The 18,359-nt window shown below is 37.4% G+C and overlaps 1 protein-coding gene across 6 annotated transcripts in view; it reads right to left on the reverse strand.

Annotated features, from left to right (window-relative positions):
• Positions 1 to 18,359, reverse strand: part of EYA4 (EYA transcriptional coactivator and phosphatase 4) — a 298,595-nt gene that overhangs the window by 40,017 nt on the left and 240,219 nt on the right. For 4 of the 6 annotated variants that reach the window (XM_011968909.1, XM_011968908.1, XM_011968906.1 and 1 more), the window contains 3 exons: positions 17,707 to 17,872; positions 8,000 to 8,136; positions 6,178 to 6,261 (listed from right to left, as the gene is read on the reverse strand). In XM_011968909.1, the coding sequence (XP_011824299.1) occupies positions 6,178 to 6,261; positions 8,000 to 8,136; positions 17,707 to 17,872 (387 nt within the window). Of the gene's footprint in view, positions 1 to 6,177; positions 6,262 to 7,999; positions 8,137 to 17,688; positions 17,873 to 18,359 lie in introns of all 6 variants that reach the window. The other 2 variants (XM_011968905.1, XM_011968910.1) reach the window with 1 other exon arrangement.

Raw genomic sequence — 18,359 nt, forward strand, 5'->3', positions numbered from 1 at the left:
TGAACATTGAAGAGTTAGGTATTTACTGGAGTCTCTGCTTCTGGGCTTCTTTATATCTGTCCTTTTTGGGAAGGCTTTTGAGGTATTTGAAGGAACCTGGGTGTTGTGATCTAAGTTTTTGGTCACTGTAATGCTATCTGCATTAAATGAGGGCACCCCAAGCCCAGTAATACTGTGGCTCCTGCAGACTCATAGAGATACCCTCTTGGGGGTCTTGGATAAGGTCTCAAAGAATTCTCTGGATTACCAGGTAGAGACTTGTTCTATTCCCTTACTTTCTCCCAAACAAATGGGGTCTCTCTCTTGTGTTGAGCTGCCTGGAGCTGGGGAAAGGGTGACACATAAGCACTTCTGTGACCACCACCCTGGGACTGTGCTGGATCAGACCTGCAGCCAGCACAGGACTGGGTCACATTCAAAGCCTGTGGTAACCACTGCCTGGCTACCACCTATGTTTGCGCAAGGCTCTACAATCAGCAGGTGGCACAGCTAGCCAGGCTTGTATCCTTCCCTTCAGGGTGTCAAGTTCCCCCTGGTCCCTGGTGGGTCTAGAGATGCCATCTAGGAGCTAGGACCTGAATTTGGAATCTATCTGGTGCTCTATTAGGAATCTACCTGTTATTCTATTCTACTGTGGTTGAGCTGGCACCCAAGCTACAAAATAAAGTCCTTCCCACTTTTCCCTACCTATTCCACAAGCAGAGAATTCTCTCCCATGACCACCACAGACTGCTCCAGGCCCATTGCAAGTACTGTCTAGCTATCACAGATGTCCATTCAATGCCTAAGGGTTCTTCAGTCAGCTCGTGGTGAATGCTCTCATGCCTAGGGCTCTCCCTTCAGAGCAGTGGGCTCCCCTCTGACCTAAAGGCAGGTGCAAAAATGCCATCCAAGAGCCATGGCCTGGAATCAGAGACCCCACATGCCGACTTGGTGCCCTATCCCACTGTTGACAAGCTGGTACCTAAGCTGCAATAGGAAGTCCCCTTTATTCTTCCTTCTCCTTTTCTCAAGTAAAAGGAATCCCTCTCCATAGCCACCACAGCTAGGAATGTGCTGGGTTATACCTGAAGCCAGCACATTTCTGAGTCTCACCCAAGGCCTGCAGCAAGTACTGCCTTGCTACTACTGTTGATTATTCAGAGCCCGAGGGTGATGAATCTTAGCAGCAGGAGATGAATCTTGTCAAGATTGGATCCTTCCCTTCAAGGAAGCAAGCCTCCTTTAGGACATGTGTAGAAATGGTATCTGGGAACCAGGGCCTGGAATTGGGGCCTCAGGACTCTACCTGGTGCCCTTTCTTTCTGTGACTGAGTAGGTATCCAAGTTGCAAGGCAAATTCCTCTTTACTCTTTCCTCTCCTCCCTCAAGCGGAAGGAAGACATCTCTACTGGAGCTGTGAGCTGAGATGCCTGGGGCTGAGGGAGGGGTAGCACAAGCACTCCCCTGGCTGCCCTGGGTGGTGTCTCACCAGGTCATGTGTCTGCAGAGTCCACTGGCTTCAAGCCCAGCAAAGCAGCAGGACTTGTCCAGGAATTGTGGTCCTTGTGGCCTAAACTGCCTGGACCCCAGAGCACTTCATCCCATGGTGGTGATGCTTTGCCAGAACTCAGGTTCCAACAGCTGAGATGGGAGATTCTTCTCTGGCTAGGACTGGTCTAAATGCCCCTTCCATGGGTGTTGGCTAAGTTCTACCCACTGTTGCTTTCTGCTGTGAAAGGGCACTGAGTTCCAATGCAAAACCCTACACTTACTGAACTCTTCCTCCCTCAAGTGCACAGATTCTCTCTCTGTGTCATTCGGCTGCTGCTGGAAGACTGGTGTGGGGTGATGGTGTCAGCAATTCAAGACTGTCTTTCCTACCCTCTTCAGTGCCTCTTTCAGTAATATGACGTAAAACTAGGTATTGTGTGATTGCTCACCTGGTTTTTTGTTCTCACGAAGGTGCTTTTGTTGTGTGGATGCTTGTTCAATTTGGTATTGCTGCAGGGAGGACGATCAGTGGGGGTTTCTATTTCGCCAACTTGTTCCACCTCCTTCCCTTTACCTTGTAGTATTCTTTCTCTTGTTTGCAACCTTCCAGCCACACTTGACTTCATATTCCTGGAACGCTGGAAGATCAGCACCCACTGCTGGAATGCTCTTCCCAATTCTCCCTCTCTCCTAATTTGTAGGACTAGCTCCTCTCAGTACCAATGTCACTTCCTCAGTCACATACCCCAGTCACTCATTATACGACCTAGTTTTATCTTCTTCACAGAAGTTACCACGATCTGAAATGTGTTTTTTGTTTTGTTTTGTTTTTTGTTTGGTCTGTAAGCTCCATGAAAGCAAGAAGCATGTCTATTGATATTACTAAATATTTGTTAAAGGAATGCAGTCTGTCTGAGGAGCTCTAGTTTACCATATTTCAGTTATGGTTTGTGGTGAAACTGAAGCTACCCAGCATCATCTCTGTCCCATCTGCAGTGAACCCTGAGGTGTATGTGGTCCACAGCTTCACAAGACGGGCTTTATTTAGCTACCTCTCAATACGCCAAGACAGTAATTTCTTACTGGCTAAAAGGCAGTGCCGATTTTCTGAATTATATTAAGAAAACTGTCAATGATAAAACAACTTTTAGAAAACATATAAGCAATAATTCAATAAATAAGGCAATATAAGTTGTTTTTCATGGAATTCAATAAGGGTGTTTTTATTTTTATTAGAAAAAAATATAGCCTAAAAACGCTTTTACTTTAGTTTTCTTAAATTGCTCTGAGTAAAAACATTATTCAATGTGGTCAATCTAACAGATGGTGTTAATTCCATTTTACAGATTTTGAAACTGAATATTTAAGTAATTTGCCAGAGTCAGAATGCTGTCAGCATCAGAATTGTATTTTCAAACTTAAGTTTATCTGACTCGAAAGCTTTTGCCTTTCACCACCACCCTATTGCTTCTAAAATGTCAAACATCAGCTGAACCACATGACAGGTATCCTATAAATATAAGTTTATCTTTCTCATTCCCTTCCAGTAGTGTCTCTGATTCTTTCCGTACTCTGCCCCACCAGCAGGTACTGATGATTGTCTGCCATATTCTATTTCATGGGATATTTCTTAAGTTTTACCTCTTGATGAAAACACATCCCAAGTGTCTGAGAGAAGATCACTAAAATTACAACTTAAAAGAGAACTCACCCAACTGCATACGCAAAACCTCACTAAAATTGTCTTTACTCCTGTTCGGAAATATTACTTTTCTATTGCATTCCCAGTATATTAACTGTCTAGGCCATGCGATGTGCTGTGGCAGAAAGAACGTGGGCTCTGGCGTCAAAGAATCTGGGGCCCCAGGACTCATCTCTGCCATTGACTGGTTGTGTGGCTGTGGACACATTATTATTACTTCTCTGTATATGTTTCCTCATCTATAGCTTTGAGAGAACAGCCTACCCCTTCACACTGTGGGATGCTTCCTGCCTGGCACATCATGAGCCTTCCATAAAGGTTAGTTTCCTTCTTCCCCTCACTTTGCCCCACCCTTTTGGTATTCTCTACTGTTTTAACCTTCTGGAAGTATAGAGGATGCACAGAGAGTCTCCATTTTGTATTTGAAAAAAACCTTTTAGGGCAGTACTTTGGAAAAATAAAACTTGTATGTTGAAATGAGTGCTGCATGTTCCATCGACATCCTGGGAGCTGACAGTTTTATCTCCATGATGCAGCAGTGCTGAGAGAAGTTGAACTTTGCTTTTTGGAATTGCTCTTAAAGCCAGTTTATGAGTAAATTGAGAAAGGCAGCTTCATTACTCTATGGTATTTTTGACAAAAATAAAACAAATGTATACAGTGACAGTTTTACCATGCTCCTTATCACTGCCTTGGTTCCAAATGATCTTACTATTTTTAAAGATCAAAATGACCACAAAAGGATAAAGATGTGAAGCCAGGAAATATGTCAAAAGGCTAACGATAATTCCAAAAGATGAGTTCTACCACTGATTTGGCACAATGGGGGCAACATGGATATTTAGGTATAACCCCTCATGGTGACTATTTTACAGGATATTTATTCGGGCCAATCTGCTTATTAGATTGTTTATTTTAAACACTTATCTAATATGAAACTTAGCTGCACAAAAATATTGCAATCAGTTCAACAGGATTTACTGTGTACTTCTGATAAGCCAATACTACTTAGAAGAAATCCTTCAGATTATTGTTTGGAAACTTTTTATGGTGCACACTTCATCAGTAGTAGACTATTAAGTGTGTACTCCAAATTTCTGTATAACTTACTGATAAATTATATACTTATATTTTAATTATGATCTTAGGGTAAGCCCTCATGAATGGGATTAATGCCCTTATAAAAAGACACAAGAGTTTGCTTTCTCTCCTTTTCTCTCTGGTCTCCACCATGTGAGGTGGAGGACATGGCAAGAAGACTGCCATCTGTCAACCCGGAAGCAGGCCCTCACCAGAATTCAATCTGTTGACAGGTTGACCTTGGCCTTCTCAGCCTCCAAAACTGTGAGAAATAAATGTCTGCTATTTAATCCACCTAGTCTATGGTGATTTGTTTTAGCAGCAGAGCTAAGACAATGTATTTATAAAGTATGTGCACTGTGAAACAGATAATAAAAATTAATAAATATGAGATACAAATGTGTGTGTGTGTATGTGTGTATTCATTCTAATATTTCCTTTCTTTATCCCAATGGAGTGGCTTGTATGTCTGGTGTACATGTATACATCCTGCTTTGTAGAAGATTGCTTTAGATGATACTTGTGATAAAGGGGTAACACTTCTTGTAAACGGTTGTTAAACAAAATTGTTACCTTCACATCTGTTTAGCAATATCCATTACCTATACCAAAACCAAATGGCAATGTAGATTCACCCAAAGTATAATTTAGGAAGACTAGACTTGAATGCAATTTTATCATTACTTGTCCAGAAGACAAAGCTTAATATAGTTGCTAAAAACTGCATGAGCATGAGATATTATCAAATAATGGAATGCTATGTAGACACAGGAAGACATTTCTGTAAGTGTGATATGTAAAGGAACCAAAGATACAACTTGGAGTATAGTAACTGACAGTAAGCCAACACATTCTGAGTTGGCTCTAGTTTGATTATGAGCCCTACAAAGTCTAAGACTTAAACAGTTATGGCCTAAACAGCTGTTTCCAGCCAAAAAGCCTGTTAGAGTTGCATCAGTCATTGGAGAAGCACTCACAGAGGCTTGTAACAATGATGTTACAAGAAGCTAACTATAAAAATACAGTTTTTTTTAAAAAAAAATATGGTGGCTCACACCTGTAATCCCAGCATTTTGGAGGCGGAGTGGCAGGCAGATCACTGGAGGTCAGGAGTTTGAGATCAGCCTGGCCAACGTGGTAAAACCCCGTCTCTACTAAAAATACAAAAATTAGCCAGGGGTGGCAGCGGGGGCCTGTGATCCCAGCTACTTGAGAGGCTAAGGCAAGAGTATTGTTTGAGCCCGGGAGGCAGAGGTTGCAGTGAGCCGAGATCATGCCACTGCATTCCAGCCTGGGGGACAGAGTGAGATTTTGTCTAAAAAATAATAATAATAAAAATAAAATAAATACATACATAAATAAAAGAAAAAATAAAAACAATAGCAAGAGAGAAAGGCAGGTGAGCACGAGACCATCTATCACTAACTTTGTATATGGGAGGGGGTGTTACCTCGGTTGCTGTTCATATGTGTACTCAAGTTACAGAAAAACACTCATTCATAAATCCAAAAGATCTGTCAGACGAAAGATTACTCGCTGTTGCTATACAATTGCAAGAAATTAGTTCAAAAAATTTCTTAAAGCTCTTTTATTGGGGATAATATATGATTTTATAATGTTTTAAAGTCCATTTCGATCTACAAATTTTTTTCTAAAATAATGATCTGAGACTAAGAAGCTCGGTCTGGATGTAGAAAACTCAGTTGTTTTGAAGAAATAGCAAGGAATTCAATTTATAATTAGCCTTGTTAAATTTGCCGGTTCACATTAAAGAACTATAAGATATTAGAAATAGATAATTAAGGGAAGATTTCACAGACTGCAGTAAAAAACACTTAAAAGCATCTTTAAATGGCCCTTGATTTTAAACCAAAAAAAAAGTATAACAAGATTTCTTGGAGTAATGTTTCTTGATTTCTTACCTTGCCATACTTCTGTGCATAAGACCCGGTGAGCAGTGAGTGAAAAACAATGATGGTTTCATCCAAATCCCAGACAAACACACGCTGAAGACAAAAAATAAATTATCAGAAAATTAAAAAGTCCAAGGAAACAGAAATCTATTTACAAGCAGAAAATGTCTCGCTTTCTTGTTAGAGATCATCTTGATATCATTTTATAGAAAATAATACTATTCCTCTTTTCTGTTTCTCAAATTTGCCAAATCTAACTCCTATAAAGCCTGAGGAGCAGGAATTATACAAATAATTATAAGCTTAAGAGTCAGATGTCCTTACTTGAATAAATTCATCCATACATTTACTTGTAGTTAATACCAAAAAGAGATGCATTCAGACTTTATGATAGAAGCATGCTTGAAACTCTACATATTTTAAAGTTTCATACCTTAGGGATTCATAAACGTTCACAATTTATGCAAAGAATTAGATTTTAAAGAAATATTTAAAAGAATCAATGAGTAACCGCTAAACAGAACTGTCAAGTATGGATCCTGGGGTCATATTAGGCCAGCAGGCATGTTGGACTCTCTGGAGTTTTGAAAGATTTCAAATTATGAATTAACATTTGAAAACTAGGCAATTTCCCACAAACTTCAGAGTTTTGACTGTAGCACAGCAAACTAGAAGCTGTGGCCAGGCTGGTTGCCATTCCTACATGGCAGTGACAGGCAGGTCTCTTAGAACGTGCCTTCACTCTGAGCTCCTCACAGTCTGCTGGGCAACTCAGCCCGGTCACTCATTTATATCACCTGTGAAGTTCTTGAGGTGATGTGAACTTGCTGCTGTTGTTCAAGAAAAGGAAGTTATCTCTTATAAAGAAGCACAACGTCTGTCACTTGATTTTACGAAATCTGGAAGTTCAATTTTTTTCTTAACTGAAGTATGCAGTATGTAAGAAGTAACATATTATGGTTAAGAATAGTTTCTCCTGATGTTTTATAATAAAAATCAACCCTGCTTAGTACAGAGATATCTTAAAAGAGCTCATAAGTAGAAAAATGACATATAGTGAAATTTTCAGATACACAAATTTTAACACATATTATTAAATTATTGAAATTTGTCCTATTTTTAGAAGATGAATTTTTCTTTCTATACAAATTACTTTTATCTTTTTAAACCTAATGACCCATTTGGACATCTTTCATTACTTTAGTGCTATGAAATACAGTGCTACACAGAAAAGTATCTCACAAACAATGGCTATATTTTTAAAATTTTCCAGTGCCAATTTAGATCAAAACATGCAATGATCTCAGGCCAAGAATTTGCAGAGCCATATCATCTTTATATTGTTGTTTTTAATTTTGCTATGATAATGGATGGAATCTGAAACTTCAGAGTTGTAAAATGCCTATGACAAAGTGGGTCCATTCAATTCATTATATATCTTGTTTTTTTTTTTTTTTTGAGACGGAGTCTTGCTCTGTCACCCAGGCTGGAGTACAGTGGTACGATCTCTGCTTACTGCAAGCTCTGCCTCCCAGGTTCATGCCATTCTCCTGCCTCAGCCTCTCGAGTAGCTGGGACTAGAGGCGCCTGCCACCATGTCCGACTAATATTTTGTATTTTTAGTAGAAATGGGGTTCACTGTGTTAGCCAGGATGGTCTCGATCTCCTGACCTTGTGATCTGCCCGCCTTGGCCTCCCAAAGTACTGGGATCACAGGCGTGAGCATATCTTGTTTTTTAAGTTTGAAACATAATGGAACTGCAAGATAGAGAATGTATCATTCAGTAAAATAAAGCATCATACTATAATCTTTAAGAATGAGTAGGCATACCTCCAGGTCGCTATCAGGAGGCGGGGAGGGATTATTTTTCCGGCCTCTTCCTCTGGACTTTGACCCAGAACTCCTACAGGTTCTCTCATCAAGATCTTTGATGGGTGTGGAGGGACTCTGCATGGTGTCGAACTCAGCTATAGATAACATGACTTGTGTCAAGAATAGTACTTCATTATTAGATCAAGTATGAGTCTTCATTATTAATTATCTTAACAAATTCCTATACCATAAAACCTCCGTATGGCAAAAAAGAGATTTATAATCCCAAGCACACACAAGTGAGTCAGAACTTTTGTAGTTTACACAAACTCCTACTAGTTTTAATCTGTGATCTATCAAACTTGAATGTCTTTTCTATACCATATGCCTTCAACTTCCTGTCTATACCTTCACCTACATATTTATCTCCATTTAGATATGTCCTCACCTCCTTTTTTGTCACAGTTCAGAGAATGAGATGTCTTCTTCTGGATCAATTCCATCCCTCCACCTGCAAACATGACTCCCAACCCCACCTCCTAGGAAGTCACGCTTCATTAGTCAAACCCTCTCTCATCTTCCCTTAGACCTCCCCCATTTCTTGGGGTCACTGATAAATTTAAAAGTCCTTCCCTCTGACCTGTATTTCCATCTAGATACTATTTGCTTCCATTTTCTCTTTTAAATAACACTTCTTAAAATAGTACGTACTAGTGCTATATGACAGAAATACCATGTGAGCCATAAATGTGATCTTATATAAAATTTTAAAGGTTTTTATCAGCTATGTTAAAAAAAAAGTAAAAAGAGATATGTAAAATTAGTATTACTTATACGTTAATTGACCTAATATATCCATGTTATCATATCAGTATGCAATCAATGTGTTAATTGACTCAATATATTCATGTTATCATATCAGTATGTAATCAATATAAAATTATCAATTATATGTTTTACATTTTCTTTTTCATACTAAGTCTTCAAAATGTTGTGCAGCATTCTATGCTTAGAGCAGATCTCAATCTACACCAGCAACGTTACAAGTGCTCAAGAGTCACGTGTGGCCAGTGGCTGCAGCACTGGACAGCACATCTGTCTCCACTTACTGATATCCAATGTATCATAATCTAGCTTCAGTTCACCAAAACACGATAAAAATACTCCTGCTAAGAGTCCCCAGAAATCACCTTGTTGACAAATGCAATAGACAGACTCAGTCCTTGTCTTCCAGGATCTCTGTGCTGTGTGTGATTCTCTTAAACACCACCTCCTCGAAACTACTATTTGACAGCTGATACTGTGCACTCTCCTAGTTCTAGAATCACTCCAATCAGTCCTTCTCCATCGAGAAAACATTGGTTCCTGTACTTTTCCGATTCCTTATGAGCTAGTATGTCAGAATTCCATCGTCTGATCACTGTCCTCACTCCACACAATCTAGGGGACTTAACTCTCTCATGTGTTAATGACCCTATCTGTGATGACTCATACATAAACCTATATCTCCAACTAGGCCACATCCTAAGTTTCAGACTTTTTATCTAATATTTCTGCATGTCCCATAGATACCTAAACTCTGAAATGATTAAAGCTTGTGAGCATGTATGTTAGGAGGTAGAAAGTACTGAGTAGTGGCAAACCTGTGGGAACAATTGTTAAGATAAACTAAGGCAACTGTGAGATACAGTATAATAAGCTGAAGAGTCAGAATTACTACATGAATTCAAGTATTTTAGCCAATCTCTCTAAATCTCAGTTTCATAGCAGCTTTCTGGATTACTGAGGGATAAATCTGATTTATATTTAATTTCATTTAAATTATATGTATAAAGTGAAAATTTCTAAGACAGAAGGCAAACCACATTAAATTTAAATTACATGACTTTGAAACAAAAAGATATTATGGCTATCATTTTTTATCATTAAATTTAAAAATTAAAATAAAATAATCCTGAGGACAACCAAGCAGTTATTAATCTAAATAAACAAATCTGAACGAACTAGTCATCACTTTTTCTAAGAAACAGTAATTTTTACATCGCTAACCTCTAACATTTTCTTTGGGAAACACTGCATGTCAGGACATGATCAAAAAAATATGCCTGTGCTCCAAATATTATTTGCACTTAAAATATTGCCAGCATAGTTCATTTCATAGGTCTATGTTATCATCTGGGTGAGAGTAGATAGCATAGTAATAAGGTTTTTAAGTTATGGAGTTGAATATAGCCTTGTCTTATAGTCAATCATGTTTCACCTTATTTGTAAAGGCATTAAATTAGTCTTTAGGTGTCTGAATATACACCAACTTTTAAATAAAATAACATAAAAGTTCCATTTTTAATTATTTTTGAAACAAAATTTTCCTGAGGTTACTATATCCCACAAACCAAATGTCTGCTTTCAAATAAAATGGTGATTACAATTAACCCTCACTTATAAAGCATGCATTTAAAAAACATTTTGGATGACATTCCATAAAACCTCTCCTTATAGTCATTATAGATCAACTTTCAGGTGTTAACTATCATACAATGTGTATGTATTTCAAAACAATGAAGCATCTCACAATGCCATAGTGCAAGAGCTGACAGGACAAAAACTTGAGAAATCCCAGTCATGGGTGATTGTAGGCTGAGTCCATAAAGGAGGAGTTTAGCAGGAATAATTCTGCTATTCAAATGAACTGGGATCCAGCAGCTGTCACAGCAAAGGGGTGAAAAGAGCAGAAGAGGAAAGGGAAAAGATTGTGGTTATAGGACGTATCTAGGTTTCAGTAAACCTAAGACTTTATTCCCATTGATGCTTTTCAAATTACTGAAGAATCTTAACAGGGCTCTAAGAATTTAGACAAAATATGGGCAGAAGTGTTTTGATGGGGGTAAAGACAGCCTTTTAAGAAAACTATGAAAGGTAACTCTACATTTATTCACCCCTCAGTACATGTCATGCACTGCTCTTTAAAATTTTTTTTTATCGAAATACGTGTTTGGCTTAATTCACTGCTGTGAGATAATCCATATTCTAGCCTGGGACAGCAGTTGTCCTTTCCTTAATGTGGCCAGAACTTCTTCATGTATATATACTACACTGTATCTATTACAGTGTATCCATTCTGTTGCTAGGCATTTGAGTTATTCACAATTTTAGGTTACTATAAATAAAGCTGCTATATACATTCTTGTACATGTCTTTGTGGATATAAACTCTTAATTCCTCTTGGGTATGTATACCTGACAATGTGATTCCTGAGTCAGAAGGAAGGCATATGTTCATCTTTGACAGACACTGACCTCTTTCCAGTGTATTACTCTCTTTCCAGTGTATTAATGACCATGCTAACCCATTGCCCATTTTTATTAATTTAAAGACAGTACTAATTTACTCTCTTACCACAACGAGAGTTTCCGTTATTCCACATTCTTGTCAATACTTGATATTGTTAGTCTTTTTAATTTTCACCATTTTGGGTGTGTGATGATAGTTCACTGTGGTTTTAATTAGAATTTTCTTGATGAGTAATTATGAAGAATACTTTTTCATGTTTCTTGCTCATTTGATATCTTCTTTTTAATGAAGTAACTGTTAGATCTTTTGCCCATTAAGAAAACTAGGTTGTTTGTCTTTGTCTTATTGATTTGTCAAAGCTCTTTTTATGAAACATTTTTATATATATATATATATGTATGTCTGTATATATATGTGTGTGTGTGTATATACGTGTGTGTGTGTGTGTGTGTGTGTGAGACTCAAACCTTACTCCAACCAGTGAATTAGGTCCTTCATATTGTCTTTTAATAATGGAGAAATTGGAGAAGAGGGAATTAATTTATCAAAATTAAATAGCTTATATGATGCAACACTGGTATGATTGCAGAACTCCTGCTTTAACCATTTGGTTATACTTTCTCAGGCAAACAGCAGTGGACTCTTCAGGTTACCAGAAGGTCAAACCTAGATCTGCTTCTACTCATAAAAGAGTCATATAACAACCTACTAAAGAGAGAGAAAATATTTGCAAACCATACATCTGATAAAGGGTTAATATCCAAAATACATAACGAACTGAAACAACTAAATAGTAAAAAACAAATAACCCAAATAAAAAATGGGCAATGGGTTGGCATGGTCATCACTCAAAAGAAGACATAAAAATGACAACAGTTGTATCAAAAATGCTCAACATGACTCATCATCAAAGAAATGCAAATTAAAACTACAATGAGATTCCACCTCACACCTGTTAAAATGGCTATTATCTAAAAGAAGAAAGATAACAAGTGTAGGAGATGCTGTGGAGGATGAAAATCTTGCACACTGCTGGTAGGAGTGTAAATTAGCACAGCCATTTAGTCTGTTTTCACATGGCTATAAAGAACTACTCGAGAGTGGGTAATTTACAAAGGAAAGAGGTTTAGCTGACTCAGTTCAGCATGGCTGAGGAAGCCTCAGGAGACTTACAATCACGGCAGAAGGGGAAGGGGAAGCAAGGCACCTTCTTCACAAGGCGGCAGGAAGGAGAAGGAAAGCAGAAGGAAATACCAAACATGTATAAAACTGTCAGATTTCATGAGAACTCACTCATTATCATAAGAACAGCATGGAGGAAACTGCCCCATGATTCAATTACCTTCACCTGGTCTCTCCCTTGACACATGGGGATTAGGGGGATTACAATTCAAGATGAGATTTTGGGTGGCGACACAGCCAAACCATATCAGCCATTATAGAAAACACTATGGAAGTTCCTAAAAACAGAACTACCATATGATCCAGCTATCACACCACTGGGTATATAGCAAAGGAAATGAAATCAGTATGTTGAAGAAATATCCACACTTCCATGTTCACTGCAGCATTATTCACAAGTAGCCAAGATATGGAGTCAACCTAAGTGTTCATCAATGGATAAACGGACAAACGAAATGTGGTGTATGTACATTATGGAATACTGTTTGGCCTTAAAAAAGAAAATCCCGTCATTTGAGGCAACAAGGATGAACTTAGAGAACATTATGTTAAGTGAAATAAGCTAAGCTCAGAAAGACAAATACTACATGATCTCATTTACATGTGGAGTGCAAAAAAGTTGAACTCATAGAAGAAGTGAGTAAGATGGTGGTTGCTAAGGGCTGTGTGGCTGGAGAGGGAGACTGGGGAACTGTTGGTCTAAGGACATAAAACTTCAGCTAGACAAGAGGAAGTAAGTTCAAGATATCTATTTTACAACATGTTAGTAGAAGAAATAACAATGTACTGTATTTCTAAAAATCACTAAGAGAATAGATTTTCGGGTTTCTCACCACAAAATGATAAGCATGTGAGGTAATGCATACATTAATCAGCTCAATTTAGCCATGTCACAATGTATATGTATTTCAAAACAATGGGTTATACACAAAAGTAGATACAATTTATTTTTAAAGACTCAAACTCCTGGACTCAAGCAATCTTCTTGCCTCAGCTTCCAGAGTAGCTGAGGTTACAGGTGTCGATCATTGAGCCGATATATACACTTTTTTATTTGTCAGTTAAACAAGAAATTTAAAAAAAAGTCACATGGGTGTTATATAATTTCTGTGAGATGGAGGGCCAAAGAATTCACTGAAAGTACTTCACAGAAGTAAAAGAGCATGTCCTGCAAAGGCCATGCGATACATCTGGGCTCCTAGAGCAATAACCCGGGTGGAATTGTACTGACCTCTATTCCTTTTGAAGGTGCTATCCTTTCTTCTGATAGAGGGTAAAACCAGGAACTTGAGCTCAACCAGTCATTAAACATTTGTTGACACTTTTTTTAAAAGGAGAAAGCTGTTAATTCCAGTGCCTCTGCCAAATTTCACTCAGGTAATTGCACAAGGGCATAGCAATGCTACAGGTAGGGAAAATGTAAATTGGCAGAGCAGTTGAATGTGGTCCTTTCTATCTAAATCCTCTTGTTAGTTTCCATTAGATGAGTTAGCACTTTGCTTCCCTTCCTTTCCTTACGTGAAATACCATGAAGTTATCAAAAGGCTGCTGTGTTCTGCCTAAGAAATTGGCTTCTTTTCAGAGAGTGAAATGATCTTACTACATCCTTTACTTTTCTGGATCCCTTGTTAGGTTCAATTAGCTAATGTATTGTAACGTTTGTCAAAGTCTCAGGGTAAAACACAATATTGTTATACAAGACTAACTGTATTTGATCTTAAAGATGTTTAAAATATTTGAAAAGGAGGAGCTATAAAAATATTTCTCATCTTCATGTGCGAATCTGTCCTCAAACTTTCATATACAAATAAAAAATATGATATACCCAATATAAATTTTACCTTAAAGAAGACCTTTGGAAAGATAATGAAGTAAAATGTCTGCTCTTAATCAGCATTGTAGTGTTTCTTTAAATCCACTGTCAAACTGCCTAATAAGGTAAATTAAATAATGGAATGCTATTTGCAATTTCCAAATAACATCAGTCATTACAGAATTGCCCTAGGCTTTTCTTGACCCAATACTATACATGATTGAATAATTATCCTTTAATCAGTACAGTAATGAATAACTGTACCTTTTAAGTTTGGGATATTTAGATCCCACTTTATTTCATTAAACTTATCTCCAAATCAGAACAACCAGCTGTCTCTTACTGAATATAAGGTATGTTTTCATTATAAAAGTAGAATTCAACAGTAACTGTTCTATGAAAAACTGTGGGTTTTATTTTAGGTTTCTACTTTAAGTCCAAAATGCAGAACCAGTCAACGGGAAATACTTTTCTTGCCCTTGAACTAAATACATCAGATTCCATCAATAATAAAGAAAAATTCCATAGTTATAAACTTGTTTGCTTTTTGGCTGTATGCCAGATCTAAAAAGGCAAAATTAAACTTAAAACTACATTGACTGAAGGTCTGAGGTCATAGAATTCTTTAAAGATCCAGACATGTGTGTTGTTACAATTCTGGTTGAGAGAATAATGTAGTTATAAGCAGAATGAATTCCTTCTTTAAATTCAACAGACAGTCTAATAAAATCCGAAAATGATGTCAAACTATATTTCTTGGCCTTAGCAACCAATGGAGGCCTGATGAAATTGCAGCATTCTGATAGTGAAAGTCAGAATTCCATATGTGAATGTGTCACATCCAAAGTCACATACTCAGACTATCTACCTGCCTGCATTTAATATATTTAATATGAATAAATATCTATTTTCAATACTGATTATTCTAATAAGGGAAGTAACCATCTGTGTTTTTCCTGCAGAGAAGCTTTCTTGTGATTATATGGAAATTGGAGCAAAAGCAACATTTTACACAAAGCTCTACATAGCATATACCGTATCTGAGTACACAAATGGGTTTCATTCTTGGTAGCTGTAGTCTAGCAAATTAAAAAAACACCCCGCTGGTCTTGTCCGTCATTCAGTCTCTGATATCTTGATGATTAAATATATCTGTGATTTCATTTTTAAATACTCACCCTACCTTGTTTTCCCCACACATTCATCACTGAGAAAAACCTTCCAATATCTCCCTTCCTAAAGTAACTGCTTGTTAAGCAAGGAATTCTGAAATCATTCATTCTTTGAATGAAAGAAGATCTTTGATGCGATGCAAGTATTGACCCAAAGAGGATCATGACAGATTTGGAACATGTGATTTGGGCTGGGGCTAATGAGTAAGGTGCTTAGGGCACAAAATTTAAGAACGAGTTCCACCTTACATTTTTTGCTCTGGGTGCTTCACTGACCTCACCCTAATCTTGGCCTTGCAAGAGGTACAGATACCCAGGGAGGCTAAGGCTAGCTGAAAAATCCAAAACAGAGAGCCCCAAAGGGACAAGTACCAGAAATTCAAAGGGGCTGTCTGTTCACAGGTAGGAGGATATAAAAGGAAGGTAAGGGGAAAGAAACTAAAATGTAGGGGCATCAAAGACAAGCTGCATCTACTAGACAATTATTCCTTGGACCCACAGGTAAAGATTATGTTCTGAACAGGGAACTACAAATCATGAATGTTATCATTTCATCAATTCATGATATAAACATATCTTGGCTGTTGCTTAAAATATCAGTTTCATTTTTACTTTCTGTCCAAATTAGTTTACTTGTTAATATCCCCTATATGACCTACCATTTTCCCTTTCTCACTATTGTAATTACTTGCTTGATCCTTGTCTTGCTTGTTAAATGGAAGCTAAAGGTGTGCAAGGAGCTCATTCACTGCTGAAATACCAGTTTCTAGCACAGTGCTGATACTTAACATGCACTCAATAAACAATCGTTTAATGGCATTGAGTCATCTTGGCCCCACTGGTCCAGTTAAAAAGAGTGTTTTACAGTATTGTGACCATGTTTCCCTATTTTCCCTCCCATCCAAAGCTGAGTAAAAAAGAAGTAGAGATGAATTTGGATCTTGCAAACAACTGAAGGCAGAAAAATATACTTGAACAAATTACTGATATTTTAAAAATTTCTTAACCTCATTTTTCTTAGTGACTTTTGAGAGTTCTTTATATGTTTCTATAATTCCTTTATCAGTATGTGCAGTATAAACACTTTCTCCAAATCTATAGCTTGTCTTTTTATTCTTATAACAGTGTCTTTTGAAGAGCAAAAGTTCTTTACAATTTTTTGAAATCTAATTTTATCTGTTCTTTTCTTGTATGAATTGTGTTTTTAATGTCATATCTATAAAATCTTTATGTAGACCAGAGTCACAAAGATTTTCACCATTTTTTTCTTCTAGAAGTTCTATAGTTTTAGCTTTTTAGATGTAGGCTTACAATCCATTTTGAGGTAATTTTTGTATACAAGTTGAGATTCTTTCCTCTTTTGCACATAGATGTCCAATTGTTCCAGCACCATTTGTTTAAAAAGACTGGCCTTTGTATCCTGATTCAAAAATCTGCTTTCTAGCATAAATACGCCTCTGTTTCTGGACTCTCCATTGTGTTTCATTGCTCTATGCGTCTATCCTTTCACATTCTCTTGATTACTGTACATTATAAGTCTTTAAATCAGGTAATCTGAGTCTGCAAACTTTGTTCTTATTTTTAAAAATAGTTTTGACTATTCTAATTCATCCACCTTTCCTTGTGATTTTAGAACCATCTCAATAATTTCTCCAAAAAGTCCTGGAACTTTTCTTAGGATTATGCTGAGTCTCTGTTAAATTTGCTTTTAACTTTAAATACTTCAGCTGTGTCAAATTATGTGTAGCAAATGCAATTTGAATACTGCAAGTTTCAGATAATGAAACACACAACGGATTTTAAATACACACTGATCACACAAAGACATTAAACTACCTACCACTGATTCTACAAATCCCAGGAATGTAGGAAATGTTCACTGGCTAGAGCTACTAACAACTTACAAAGGTGAAGAGCTTATGCAGTCTCTTTAGCATAAAGGAAATAATATCAGTCATACTCAAGGAAGATAATATTACAATTTTGTTGCAAGTTCTTCACAAAATGAATAATGAGTCTGGTAAAAGCTCCATATTCATATGTACACCATCATTTAGAGATTAAAATCGCCTATCTATCCCATATCTAAAAGAAGGATCTTCTGGAATGCCAGAAGAGCCTCATCTTATACAGTCATGCTACCACAGATCAAACATCAGCACAATTATCTGAGAGCTTTCAGCCATGTTTTCGGAATGTCCACTTTCTCCATTTTACTAGATACTGCAAAACATATAAAACTATTTCACCTGGGTGAAGATCTGTACCTGGTTGGTTAGTCAGTCCTGGGAGAGATTCCTGCAACTGGTAAGTAGAGGCTGAAGAGGGTGTGCCATCGGCTGTGTTATTTGATGTCATATACGCTCCATATGTTGATGCTGAGTAATACTGTGCATACTGGTTTTGGCCAAAGGCTGTATAGGATGGATAATCCTGAAACAATAATTGAGATGTGTGTGTTTGAAAGAGAAATTACTCTTCAATACTCTCCAAAGAAAACCAGTCATTACAGTAACTGAAAGATTAGTACTCAGCCCCGTTTGTTTCTGAGTCCACAGCTTTGAGGTGCTCCTAATGAGCAGAGACTACTTGGTGGGCATCTCTTACAAGCACGCAGTAGTGAAATACCCTATTGTTTTGGCAAACCAGGTCCAGTATACAAATTTTAATGTGATTAAAGTTAGCATATGCTTCACTTTGCTCCTGATAATTACTTATTCAAGCATTTACATCATCAGGACCTACGTGTTTGAAGAGGAAAGAAGGAGATGGAATCAGCTCATATTCACAAAATCAGTTCTTACATATCCTCTAACATTACCAGCAAGGAGTTGGGGCTGCCCCTCCTAGACTCCACAAAGACCTCAGTCTGCATTTTTGTGATTTTTGTTCCTTTCTGGGCTACCACTGATAATTCTGT

This window comes from Mandrillus leucophaeus, unplaced genomic scaffold (genome assembly GCF_000951045.1).
Source record: "Mandrillus leucophaeus isolate KB7577 unplaced genomic scaffold, Mleu.le_1.0 Scaffold864, whole genome shotgun sequence".
In the NCBI taxonomy this organism is placed as follows: Eukaryota; Metazoa; Chordata; class Mammalia; order Primates; family Cercopithecidae; genus Mandrillus; species Mandrillus leucophaeus.